The sequence below is a fragment of the Protopterus annectens genome, chromosome 7.part0 (genome assembly GCF_019279795.1).
Source record: "Protopterus annectens isolate FY-2018-M chromosome 7.part0, PAN1.0, whole genome shotgun sequence".
Classification (NCBI taxonomy): domain Eukaryota; kingdom Metazoa; phylum Chordata; order Ceratodontiformes; family Protopteridae; genus Protopterus; species Protopterus annectens.
Window position 1 is genome coordinate 1,179,000,530 of NC_056739.1, and position 13,931 is coordinate 1,179,014,460.

The window sequence follows — 13,931 nt, forward strand, 5'->3', positions numbered from 1 at the left end:
AAAACTCTACCAACGCAGGTCTTTCACTTAAAATCCCCCTATCCCTTTCTCTTTGCCTATACTCTGAGATCAAGCCCTGCTAGGGAAGGCGGACTCTAGCCTGCAATCCAAATGTCTTCTCAACCTCATCCAACTCTATCACCTTTCCTGCTTAAGTTATTTGCTTCCATTTTCTTGGTTCCTTTGCAGGGTTTTTCCAGTAAATTTCAGCCCTCTCTTGCTTATTGTCTGTACCCAAAGTTGCAGTAATCCCTATTGGCAAAAATCTCATTCTCCATTCTTGTATTGGCTTAGATCTTGGAATACTTTCTGTTACTTTATGAATATAATATTCTGTATAGTTGCTGTTATTCTCCTTAAGGATCTGCATTCAAAATCCCACTCTCTCTATTTCTTGAACGTCCCCGTTGCTTCATCATCATCATTCCTTTCCACTTTGAATAATAGCTTTATGCTTTTATATATATATATATATATATATATACATATATATATATATATATATATATATATATATATGTATATGCCTTATCTGTGTAGCTGTAAAATATCCCTTCAAATCAGGTAAACTGAAATAACTTTCTATCGGAAGGATCAACTTACCCACTTAAGTCTTGCCCTCTTTCCCTCTCAGGTAACTTCCTTCAGTTCTTTATTAATTATTGTCCCCAACATCTTGGGCTGATAAAAGCATACCTGACCTGTATACAAGACTAAAGGGACTAAAAACATTTTCACTTCTTGTGTCTTACTATCCATTTCCATAAATAATTGTTTCTAGTTTCTCAATTTTTGTATTATCTTTTGTTCAGTTTCTTCCCACTTATCTTTAAGTGCCATAATAGAAGACTTTTTAATCCATACTCCTAAATACTTCATCTTATGTCCCCATAAATATGGATATTGACAAACCAGTTCATATGTGGGTAAATAATTTATGGCTATAGCCTTTGTTTTATCTTAATTTTATATCCCAAAAGGACTTGAAATAGTGTCAGAATGTTCCACTACACTGAGATGTCATTTTTCTGGATTCATCAGGTGTGAAATATATCACCTGCAAATAAAGCCACCTTTGCTTGATTACCGTACTAGTTATATCTGTGTAAATCAGAGTCCCTTATTTTCTTTTCCAGTTGCTTAAATGTAAACCAAATAAAGGGGAAAGAGGACATCCTTGCCTGGTTCCTCTATTGAAACACAGCTTATCTGAGAAGAACCATTCCACTTTAATTCTTCCATCCGATCCTTCATATGTCATTCTAATTAACCTTATTATTGTATCAGGGAGTGCAATTGGTTCTAGTGCCCTTCTTGTAAAATCCCAGCTTACTCTGTCAAATGCTTTCTCTGCATCGAAACCCACCAGCAATAGGGGTATTTTTTTTACATTTTGCTTCCCTCTGGATAATCATTGTTCTCTTAATGTTATCAAATATATGCCTCCCCTCCCCAAAACCAGACTGATCCATATGTGTCACTTTATTAGTTGCCTTACTTCAGTATTTCTAAACTGATGCATATTATCCAGATACTTATTTTATCTTTAGTATTTTGAATTTATTCCTCCTCTTGTTCTGTAAAATTCCCCTTATTTTGCAATTTTTTACCTTTGTCAGCCCCTCTAAGTAATTTCTATCACTTGTAACCATATATCTTTCTCTGTTATTTCGACCCTGTTTTAAACTCCATTTTCATTTTATCCCAGTCTCTAGCTGTAACATCTGAAAATATTTCTGCCTTCCCTAATGAATCTCAAATAATTTCTAATATCCTTTCCTTAAATTCCTGTCTTTTTAATTCATAGTTGGGAAAGTGCCATTTTCATTTTCTTCAAACATTCTTGTTGTCTGCAGTATTTAATACTTTGCCCTTCTGCCACAATTGTCAGGATCAACTGTTTTTGCTGGTATGATTTTTACTTCATAACCCTGCATTTTTATTGTGGTTTTTATTGGTGCATGATCAGAAATAGTTACTGAATGTATGTTGAAGACATTCTGTAGGCAAGAAAGTTCAAGGTTCATGCACTGTGGAGATTGACTCTCTGCACATCACTGTGCTCAAGATGTGAGCTGTCCTGGGTCCCTCGCAGTGCAGTTCCAATGCAGTCGGACAACTTGGCAGTCGTGTGGTATATGAACAAACAAGGTGAAATCTGATCCTAATCCATTGTGCAGAGAAACAGTGAGAGTAAGGGTATGGGCCCTGACTTTGCAACATTTTCTAATTTCAATCCATATACCTAGGTTTTCTACCGTGATTGCAGACAAGCTTAGCATGCACATCCTGCTGACCCACAAGTGGTCCCTGAACATCAAGGTGAGACCTTACTTGCCATTCAGTGCCAAATCCCCCCAGTTTTTCAGCATAGTTCTTCAGGAAGGACAGTCACCTAGAGTTGCGCTGTCTCAAGATTGGTCCCCAGTGTTCCTGTACTCCTATCCTTTCTGACCCCTGATAGCAAGACTATTACAGAAATCCAAGGATTACAAGGCTCACCTGAAGGAGAAATCCATTCTCCTACCACAGAGATCTAACCTGGTAAACCCCCATCCCCGTCCAAATGGCCTCAATTAGATGTTCAGTCCATATGTCTAACCACTTGGTTTCTCCAGTTCCAGTAATAGGCCAGGAATTTTCTATACTTCCCAGATATTGCTGACTTAATTGTAGCTTCCCAGAAAGCTTCAACCAGAAGAATTTAAAAGTGCAAATGGAAAACATTTTCAGAGTTAGTTTCAGTCAAGGCTTTACATCCATTTCTGCACTGCTAGATTAGGTTTTAGCCTTTGTCACACAATTGTTTAAGAAAGAAACCAGTTATTGCTCAAAGTCTCTCTGGCAGCAATTTCAAGGGTTTCCAAACCACTTAATAGCAGCTTATCCTTCATTCAAGGTCTTCCTCAAAGGAATCTTTCATTCTAGACCTCCACTGACTAGACCAGATCCGGCTTGGGACCTTAATTTTATTCTTGAATACCTAACTAGACCTCCTTTCGAACCAATTTCTTCAGCAAAAGTTCTTGTCATGAAAGACTGCATTTTTATTAGACATAACTTCAGTTAGAAGAGTTTCTGAGCTCTAGGATGTCTTTTCTAAATATCCCTTCACATTGCCTTTCACCCAGACATGGTATCTTTTAGGATAAAACCTTCCTTTATGCCCATTGTGGCTACTCAGATTAATTTTAACTGAATTATTCACCTGCTGCCTTTTTACTTCTGTACCACAGTAAAAGGGAATATCTACTATTCTACTGAATCTTCACACACCACATCACTTTTTCCTGTACTGCAGAAAGAACCACTAGAAAGATAAGAAATTCTTTATCAGTTTTTTGGTCCAAGCCTCAGTCAGAAGATTACCAAGGTTACATTTACAAACAGGATTTTGGATTGTATTACCTTTTGCTGCATTTCATGTAATGAAAGGCTTTCTGGCCTACTTCAGGCTCACTCGGGGCTCAAGCTATGTCACGTTTTTTCCCCTAAACCTTCTGCTTGATGAGATTACTACTGCAGCTACCTGATCTTTCCTACGTACATTTGTTAAACATTGTAGTCTTGATTGTATTTCCAGCTAAGAGCATTCTTTGGTGCAGTCTTCTTGAAGGGTCACCTGGGTAGCCGCCCTAGTTAGCTGGAGACTCTATCCAGACATGAGCTGAAAATTCTGTAACTTATGTACTTTACTGGAACATTAGATTTCTCTGGTCTTTGCATGGTCACTGTAGAATATTATTGTTTAGTTTCTGTGACTTGTGTACTTGTCACCAACACTGTTGAAGCATTATAGTGATTATTATTCAACCAATGTCTTTTCTCTGAATGTTGACTTAGCTTTGCCCACTGTCTGTGGATGGATAGTGAGAGTAAAGATTTGAGCAGCATACTGTATCAGCATTATCACTGAACTTGCTTTAACCCATCAGGTTTGACATGTTAGTTTTGTTTGGAGTTCATTTTAAGTACAAATTCTTCAGGTCAAATGATGAGTGTGGTGATGATTTTTTTTTTCTTCAGGAGGATAGCTATGATGAGGAACCTACTTGCACCATATGAACAACGACCTTGGGCTCAAACTAACTGGATCCTTGTGAGACTGTGGAGGGTATGGCATAATTTCTATTGCATGTACTTCATTCTTTATTCATTTACTCAGTACATTCTATTTACTCATGAGACTTGTGTAATTTGTTAAAACTGGTTCATCCTGAAAATATCTTACTTTGTCTTTTTTTTTAGAAAATGCTAACAAAGATGTCTTACATGCAGCATTGTTGTTTTGATTATTCTTTCATTCTGCTCTGCTTTTGGATGATATCTTCAGAATCCTTTTGCTTTTTTTGTTAGATATTGGACAGTTCACAAGGTAGTTTTTTGGTTTGGTTTGTGTGACCTTTTCTTCCATTTCAGTGGTTCTAGAGATTGAATCTGTTGTATGACATTGTGTTTGATTTATCACTTTGGCAACAGCATATTATTCAGTGCTGCTTATGTGTATGTAAGACTTTAATTCACCGTGTGTTGTACTTGATATTTTTATTTTGGTTAGCATATTCACTGAGGTATGTTGTCCTGCAGCACCTACTTAGTTATTTTCTCTGGTTTGATTGCATGACCCCCCCCAGTAACCTATGAGATTGAAATTTTCTTCCTGTATTTCAAGAAAGAAAACAAGTCCATGTTTCGTATAGTTAAGAGAGAGCATAAGAAAGTAATTCTAAGAGTAAGACAGACAGTAAATGACAAGACTGTGGCATAGTGCAGGGGTGTGCCCCTTAGTAGATGACAACACTCATGTAGGCAACATGGGACCACAAAGATTGCTCTTCTAACAAGAAGGTTTTTTTAAATTTTATTTATTTATTTTTTTTATTGTTATGTGGATAGAGTTCAGCTTACCAAATCTTACTGTGCAGAATCATGAAATTCTAGGTACTATATGCCAAATGCATAGCACTAACTATTGCAGTAGAGAACTGCGTTCTCTCTTTTTGGTAAAGAAGCAAACACCATTCACTCCCACTCCCCATATTTTCCTTGCTGTTATATTCTGACTGTAAGGACACACTGCCATAGGAAATGCATTTTGTTGCTCTTCCTCAAAGTAGGACAAACTCGGATATGGAATATAATTTTGGAGGAGTGGGGATGCTCAATGTGAAAGGTTGGAGCTTTTATTGTGAATATGTCTGGAATTTGCAGTTGTAATCTTTCTTTGTATTGCACATTTGCATTTAACATTTGATGTTTTGCAAGTTGTTATAGAACATTTAATAAAAATGTCAAACCTCTTTTATATATATATATATATATATATATATATATATATACATACACACACATATACACACACACACACACATATATATATATATATATATATATATATATATATATATAAATATACACACACACACATATATATGTGTGTGTGCGAGTTGGGGGGCATGTGTCTGTAAGCACATGCATAGATAAATATTTATATATTTATATTTAATAACAAAATAACAGAGCCAGATGATCTTTTGCATTGAATGTTATAAATCTGATATGGTCAGTTTATTTTGTCTTGCGTGGAGTTGTAGTAGAAATGGCAAACTTTCAGTGGCTTTGCAGTTGACTAAGGATATGGCTTTAAGTGTATATGCCGTAGAACTATTTGTAGAAAAATAATTCAGTGTAAATAGCCTCTTCATTATAACTTTTTGGATGCAAATTTTATTTACATGACTTTGCTTCTTTACTTGAAGTTATCTTCTTTATCATCTTTTTCACGTGAAGTAAAAAAGGATAGTCAGCATGTCAATTTACAGATATAGTCTTAATAATGATGGTCAAGAGGAACTGGAGTTGTAATCCAGGTAACGGGTCTTAGCTGGGAACATGATGAAACTGATTAGAAAAACAATCACTTATCACATAGTCATCTTTGGTACATTGAATAATACAATTCAGAAATGTCATCTGTATCAAAAAAAGACACCTTGTAATATAGTTTGCAATATAACGACATTGTAAGATTACCAAAAATATGTGTACTTAAAATGCAATACAAGTGCAGCATTGAAGTTCTCAGTATTTTTTATATACTTCATGTCACATTAAGATTAACATGTCCTCAAATCCCAGGACTCTCTAACAATTTAACATGCCTTTATTTACAGCTGCATTAACAAGTGTCTGTTTTTTAAAGAAAGTTTATACTAAGAGATTAGGTTTTAGCACCAGTGTGAAGTTTTAGAATTGACTGTAATAGTTTCTATTAACCGTGAACTAAGCTTTTATATATATGTATATATAAAGTGTATGTCTTTAGTGATACTGTGAGAAATCACAAAGCTTAGTGATGAGCATTTTTAACATAACTGGATGCAAATGTGTTTTTGCAAATGGTCTATGGACTTTGTCTTCCACACCACATGGAAACAAAATAACTCTAGGGTAACACTGCCTTGAAGTTAAGGGTATTGCTTGGTTTTGCTGTTAAACCGAGGCTTTTCTTTACAGTGAAGCTAACCTTCGAATTAATATGATTAATTAGTAGAAGTGTGGGGGACACATAGTCCTTCCTTAAATGTAGTTTTTTGTCTTTTACTTTGAATTTCTTTAAAAAGTTATACAACTGAGTATAGAACTGTAATCATATACACAGATACACATACTGTACATCAGGGACAGGCAAACTTTTTTTGAGCATAATGCCTAAAATCATGTCTTGTTCTTTTGCAAGAAGTTCAAATGCCAGGGAAACCAAAGTTTGAGGGAGATATATTAGGTGGGTGGACATGCACATATATTTAAATAAACTGACATCATTCGTTACAGTTACTAAATATACTGAAGCTCGCAAAAAATCATGTCACTGATCAAGCTGATCCCCAGTAGACTGCCAGGTAAAATCAGCCTGAGTGATGGTATTTGGCACTACTGCAAGATGTTGCCCACCCCTTCTCTTTGCACCTGTGCTTTCATATATTTTTATTTCAACTAGACAGCAGTTGACTGCTTTTGGATCAGTTGTGCGCTAGTCATAGGTCTGTACTAGGCTGATGACTACAAGGTTCTATACAAGCCTACCCTTGCAACTCTGCCCAGTCCCCCCCCCCCCCCCCGAGTTCCTTGGACACCCATATGGAGGGTTTGTAGTAAAGATGTAGCTAAGGGTTATGTTGGGGGGGATATGTTAGTTACAGGTTAATTTACTTACTGTCGACCACTGTCAGAGACATGGGGGCCAGACCAGGGTTGAATTTGTGATTTCTCATCCAGTGCACAAGGTTCCTTTTGAATAAGGTCATGGATGAACTCTGCTTCACGCAGATGGGGAGCTTATTCCATAGCGCTGGGATCGGTCTCTCCAGCATGTTCTGTTTATGTCACTACACTTAAGTGCAATCTTGGAGTTGATATATTTAAATAGCAGGGGGTGTGGGGGGCACAGGGGGACTTGCCCTCCTGCTTGTACTTGGAGAACAGTAATATAGTTTGTGTTTTATTTGTTTCTGTATGTACTTGTGCTGGAATATAGTGAGTGTTGGTATCCTGTGTGTTTTCAGTATTTTGAACTTTCAGGATTTTGGTCTTCAGTATTTTAGGCTTTCAGGATTCTGTAGTGCTCCCACTCTCACTTATCAGATGGGTGACATAGAATGATTTTCTTATCTTGGCAATATGTTGGTTGAAGGCCAGATTACTGTTTGCATATGTTTCCAGATTCCTAACTGTCGGGCCAACTCTTAGGGGTGTTATATCAATGGAGTAATTAGCTTGGGTGAACAATTTCCCAAAGGGCACTATAGTATACTTCTTTGCACTGAGGTTTAATCTGTGGTTTGACACCAGTCATTTGTTTGTGTTAGGCCCTCTTGTAGGATGTTGCTGTTGTGGGGGGAGGGAGGAATCTAAGATAGCTACCATTTTACAGTCATCTGCGAGCTTGGTGAGCCAGAGGCCCTTGACATCAGTCTTTACTTCCAAGAAGTAGATGCTAAGCAGGAGCGGGCCCAACACAGAGCCCTGGGGTACTCCACTGCTGACCAGTCTCCTGGTGGAGATGGTCTCAATGATCCCAAGTTCTTGCATCGTGTGAGCCAGCCAGAAATCTAGTGAGTTATCTAGGGATTTATGCCCAGGGTCAGTTAATGGTCCACCCTTATGAAGAGGGATAAGTGTTGCTGCCCTCCATTCACCTAGCATGTAACTTGTTTTGAGGCTGTAGTAGAGAAGTGCCTCAAGTAGTCGTCCTAGGTCTTGTTTTAGGCAATTTAAGAGTTAACTGGGGATATTGTCAGGGCCTGTTGATGCAGTGTTTTTGGCCTTAGTGAGCACCACCAAGACTTGCTCCAAGTCATTCAGTTTCCTGCATAAGTTTTGTAAGTGTCCTGTTTTATCTGTTGTTTTTTTTTTTTTTTTTTTTTGAACAGTTTGATTAATGGGACATTATTCTGATGACGGAGTTTGAGCTTGAATATGATCAGACAGTAAAACTTGCAGATACTACAGTGAGAGAACAACAAGCTAACAAAATCAGTCAGAAAATACTGTACATTGATGAAAACTTTGTATTATATATATATATATATATATATATATATATATATATATATATATATATATATATATATATATATATATAAATACTTTTGTGGACAGTGGCCGGTTTGGGCTTAGTTGTTTGTGAATCTAATTTACTGTTTTTCTCTTCAGTATGTCAGATGATAAGGAGAGATCCCATCCCAAATCGGGATTCATAAAATGCCCAGATTGTGGGCAGAAAATGTCCGGCACTGATGGACGCATTCAATGTGTCTACTGCCTGGGGGGCCAAGCACCTCCAAGACACATGTAGCATTTGTCACTCCTTCTCTTCATGAGTCCTCTTGGAGAGAAGGAGGAAACTTATAGACAGGGGATTGCTACAGCAATCTTTTTCTGAAGTTTTGAGTAGCCATGAAGGTGCTAGTACGTCCTCCAAATCCTCAAAATCCAGGTAATCAGATAAGGTCTTCGAAAAGGCTAAAGTTTCAGAAGGAGGGTCATCGGTTCCACAGTCTTCGGAACAGAGTGTACCTTTGATTCAGAGCCAGCTGTCAGTATTGGAGCCAGTCTCTGAAGTTCCTTCTTCACCTCTGCTTCAGTCAGCACCTTCGGTGCATTCTGCTAAGTCCTCAGTCAGTCTTTCAGATTTGGACATGGATCGGCTAGTGCAGGAGCTTTTACAGGCACCAGGACTTGCCAAATTGTTGTCAGCCCCGACCAGCTCGTAGGTGCTGAAGATCACAGAACCGGACTTGTCTACTCCTCCTCCGAGCCGTACTGGACTCTCGGAGCCAAAGGAAGTTGAACTGATGGTGGTCGAACCCTTGGAGCCAATACCCGCACCGGGGTTATCGTCTCCATCTACTCGGATGTCCTCGGCACCAACCGAGGGCTCTCGGAGCAGGCGCTCTCCCGTCAGATCCGGGGAGGATAGTTGCACCGACTTGTCGGTGCCGACTTTTCCTCTCGGGGCTTCGGCTCGGATGAGCTCAGCTCCGACCTCAGGCTCGGAGCCCAGGGTTTTGGTGCGGGAGTATTGGACAGTGCTCTCGGGTCCATCTACTCCTCCTCGTCAGAGCCATGGTGCCTTCAATGCTATGAGGAGAGTTTTGTCTCCAAAGACAATGTCAGCATCGGTTCAGCTTTCCCTTTCCCCTCAAGCTCTTGTGTCTACTTCTGCATCTACCGACCCCTCTAAGCGTAGAGACCCCAAGCCTCAAGTACCCCCACAGGGTGTCCCCTGCTCTTTTGAGACCTCTGCAAATCCTCCCACTTAGGAGGTGCCCAGGAAGAGACTGTGCAAGAGGAGGCACTTAGACTCCCCACAGTAGTCTTTGACATCTGACACAGACTTAGATGAGTCAGAAGGGTCCCCTCGATCCCCCTCCGAGTATATCTCCTTTGCAGAGATAGTAGAGATCCTTAGTTGGAGGGGCAATTGGCAGTCCAAGACCCCTAATGAGGATGAGTCTTTGCTCTTGAAGGCTTTTGGGTCTCAACCTTCCACTTCTTGGGTGTCTCCGCCTTATGACGAGCTCATGGAACTGATCTCTCGTAAGGTGTGGGAGTCACTGGTGGCCATGAAACCTGTCCCTCGTAGACCCAACAAATTCATATCTGCCCCAGTAGATAAGCCATTTTTGACAAAAGGAGTGCCTATGGATGCTATGGTGGTGGCTGCAGCCACCAAAAAGGAAGTATCTGAGACATCCTCTTCTATCCACCCCCCCTAACAGAGATTCTAGGGTTATGAATAGATATGGGAAGCGCATGTTTAGTTCAGCCACTTTTTCTCTGCAATCACTGAACTACTTGACCCATTTTACAAGACTACAGAGAGAGCTCGTGAAAGAGCTAGGAGATGCTCTCCAGGGTACAGTAGCTACAGGAGTGTCCGACAAAGTCAATGCCCAGCTCACTACCCTAAACTCAGTAGTGAACTCGACCATGCGTCTCATATCCTATGCAGCTGATGGTTCGAGTAGAGCTGCTAGTTCGGGCATTGCTCTTCGCAGACAAGCCTGGATGCGTCTCTTTTCCTTTGCGGAACCCTTCAAGTCTTCCTTTATTAATACCCCATTCGATGGCTCATCACTGTTTGGGCCCAAAGTAAAGGAAACTTTATCCAGGTGTGAGCAGGAAGGCAAGACTTTATCTGCCATTGGGGTCTGTTTTTCCACTCCTACTCGGCCCTTCCCCAAGGGCCCTGGGGGGGGGGGGTGGTTCCAAAAAACTCACGCAACCTTTCAGGACACACGTGGTGAAACCCCCTCTAGAGGCTGAGGAGGGGGTTATAATGGAAGACGCCACCCCCATGGCAGAGGGGGTCCGCAGCAACAGGGTGACAGGGGTCAGTTCTCCGGTCAGTCCTACCAGCGCCCCTGAAAGGGGGCCCGAATGTTCGGCTCTGGAGGCAGTTGGGGGTCGCTTGTCTTTGTACCCAGAAGCCTGGCTAAACATAACATCGGATACTTGGGTACAAAGCATCATTTCCAGAGGATATTTCATACCGTTTTTTTAGCCCACCCATTCCTATCAAAAAAATCCCAGATGTTCCACCCAATCTCAGGGAACAAGCAATTGTAGAGATCCACAGATTGCTAGAAAAAAGAGTCATCCAACCAGTCCCAGCAGACCAAGTTGGATTTGGAACTTACTCAAGATTCTTTTTGGTACCAAAGTAAACAGGGGACTGGAGACCTATCTTGGACCTCAACAGACTCAACAACTTCATAAAGAAAGAGAAGTTCCAAATGGTCACACTTCAGTCCATTGTTCCCTTTTTAGGGAAAGGCGATTGGATGTGCTCCATAGATCTCAAGGACGCGTACTAGACGCTCCAGAGATCATCTGCGTTTCCGGCTGGGAGCCAATCATTACCAGTTTCGAGCCCTGCCCTTTGGTCTCACTTCAGCCCCCAGAGTGTTCACCAAATGTATGCCAGTGGTCACGGCTCACCTGAGGCGTCTAGGATTCCAGGTGTTTCCATACTTAGACGATTGGCTCCTCACCGCTACCACGAGACACCAATTGACTCAGGCAACACAATACACTCTGGCACTCTGCCATCAATTAGGCATTATGATCAACTTCGAAAAGTCTGCCTTATCGCCATCTCAGCATACCGTTTTTATAGGAGCAGAGTTACCTCAACCACCACTCTGTCTCCCTTTCAAGAGAGTCTCTCTTCTCCACCAAAACGTCAGCTCACTAGCATCAAAAAACAAAGCTACAGCAGCAGAGGTATTGAAAGTACTAGGTTTGATGGTGGCAGCAATCCTGGCTATACCACTCGCAAGGATGCATATGCGAATCCTTCAATGGCTCCTCTTCGCTCAGTGGTCTTACCAGAAACTACCGATACACCACATGATTCTTATCACGGATTTTTGCAGGAGAGGCCTTCGGTGGTGGTCGACGTCTCTTCATGTTACAATAGGAAGACCTTTTGTCCCCCCACCCAGTAGCCGCTGTGACCACGGATGCTTCCCTGATAGGGTGGGGGGGCATTTTCAGGGAAAGACTGCCCAAGGCACATGGACAGATCAAGAATCACATCTGCACATCAGTGTTCTAGAGCTGAGAGCGGTACTTCTAGTGTTGCAGTACTTTCAGGACTCTCTCCCTCTAGGGACTATTGCAATTCAGGCCGACAAACATGTCAGTAGTCTGGTACTTGAACAAGCAAGGCGGAACCAAGTCTTACCCCCTTTGTCGAGAAGCCCTCAGGGTTTGGCAATGGGCTGTATCATCCCAGCGTTTTCTATTAGCAATGCACATCCCGGGGAAATCCAACATAATAGCGGACAAGCTAAGCAGGGCAATATTACTCCCTCACGAGTGGTCTCTCAAACACAGGTTGCGGAGTTGATTTTCTGCAAATGGGGCCAGCCTTGCTGCGACCTTTTTGCCAGCCACTTCAATTCAAAATGCAGAAGCTACTTTGCCCTGATACCACCTCCGGGTCATCCCCCGAGAGATGCACTGATACACGATTGGCCCCCGGGTCTCCTTAATGCATTTCCACCCTTCCCATTAATACCCAGACTTTTATAGAAAGCAAAATCGCTGGGAAGGAAGGTTATGCTCATAGTCCCCTACTGGCCTTGACATATTTGGTTTCCGTTTCTCCACCATCATCTGTTGGAGGATCCATGGATCCTGGACCCAGTTCCGGACCTTCTGACGCACCCGTCAGGGGACCTTCATCCTTCTCTGCAGTCCCTGAAACTGACTGCTGGGCTAATCCACTTCCCCTAATTGCCAGGCTTCATTCAATTTCAGAAGATACAAGACAGATTCTCTTGTCTTCTCACAAGCCATCTACCAGGAAACTATATGGCAGTAAATGGAAAAGGTTTTCAATTTGGGCCAACGCGCATAACATTGATCCTTTTCGAGCTCCGCTATCTTCCATTTTGGAATTTTTGACAAAAAATTTTTAAGGAAGTGGCAGCAGCTGCTGCAGTTCAAGTTCAGTTAGCTGCTATTTCAAATTTTCACCTTGGTCTTGAAGGCTCAAATATTATGAGCCATAAATTATCCTAAACCTTCCTTAAAGGCGTTCTTCATATGAGACCTCCGATCAAAATTCCCTTTTCTCCCTGGAATTTAAACCTTATGCTGTCTCAACTTATTCTTCCTCCCTTTGAACCAGCTTTTTCTTGTGCTTTAAAATTCTTATCTTGGAAAACAATTTTTCTTGTGGCCGCTACGTCTGCCCGCAGAGTGTCAGAACTTCAAGCATTATCCATCAGACCATCCTACATGATCTTCCATACTGATAGAGTATCTCTCAGAACAAACCCCTCATTTTTACCTAAAGTCTGTTCTGAGTCAAATATCAATCAGGTCATTGAACTACCAGTGTTCTTCCCCAACAACTCTAACAAATTGGAATTTATGCTGCACAAACTTGATGTTCACAGACAGCTCAGATTTTATCTTGACAGAACTAAGGATATTATAAATCAGGCCAACTTTTTGTATCCTTTCAGAAGCAAGAAAAGGCAATCCAGTGGCTAAAACAACCTTATCTAAATGGTTATCCGATTGTATATCCATTGTGTATGAAAATGCAAACATGCGTTTAACACACAAACCAAAAGCTCATTCTACCAGAGCTGTCTCTACCTCTTCTGCTTTTCAAGCTAAATTGCCGCCTTGATGATATTTGCACTGCAGCTACTTGGTCTAAGCCTCATACCTTTATCACGCATTACAAAGTAGATAAGGCTTCAAGGGCAGGTCTTCCTTTGGTTCTGCGGTACTGAAGAACATACTCCCATGAGCCACCCATGGTTGAAGGTGCTAGGGACGCTACCCATCAGTGAGAATAAACGGCGAGATTTAACAACTTCACATATAGAAGTTATGTACTTACC

At 41.1% G+C, this 13,931-nt stretch overlaps 1 protein-coding gene across 2 annotated transcripts in view; it reads left to right on the top strand.

Annotated features, from left to right (window-relative positions):
- The window catches only part of RNF123 (ring finger protein 123), a 4,282,987-nt gene that overhangs the window by 2,098,760 nt on the left and 2,170,296 nt on the right, over positions 1-13,931 (top strand). For both annotated transcript variants that reach the window (XM_044077780.1, XM_044077781.1), the window contains exon 30: positions 4,027-4,114. In XM_044077780.1, the coding sequence (XP_043933715.1) occupies positions 4,027-4,114 (88 nt within the window). The remainder of the gene's footprint in view (positions 1-4,026; positions 4,115-13,931) is intronic.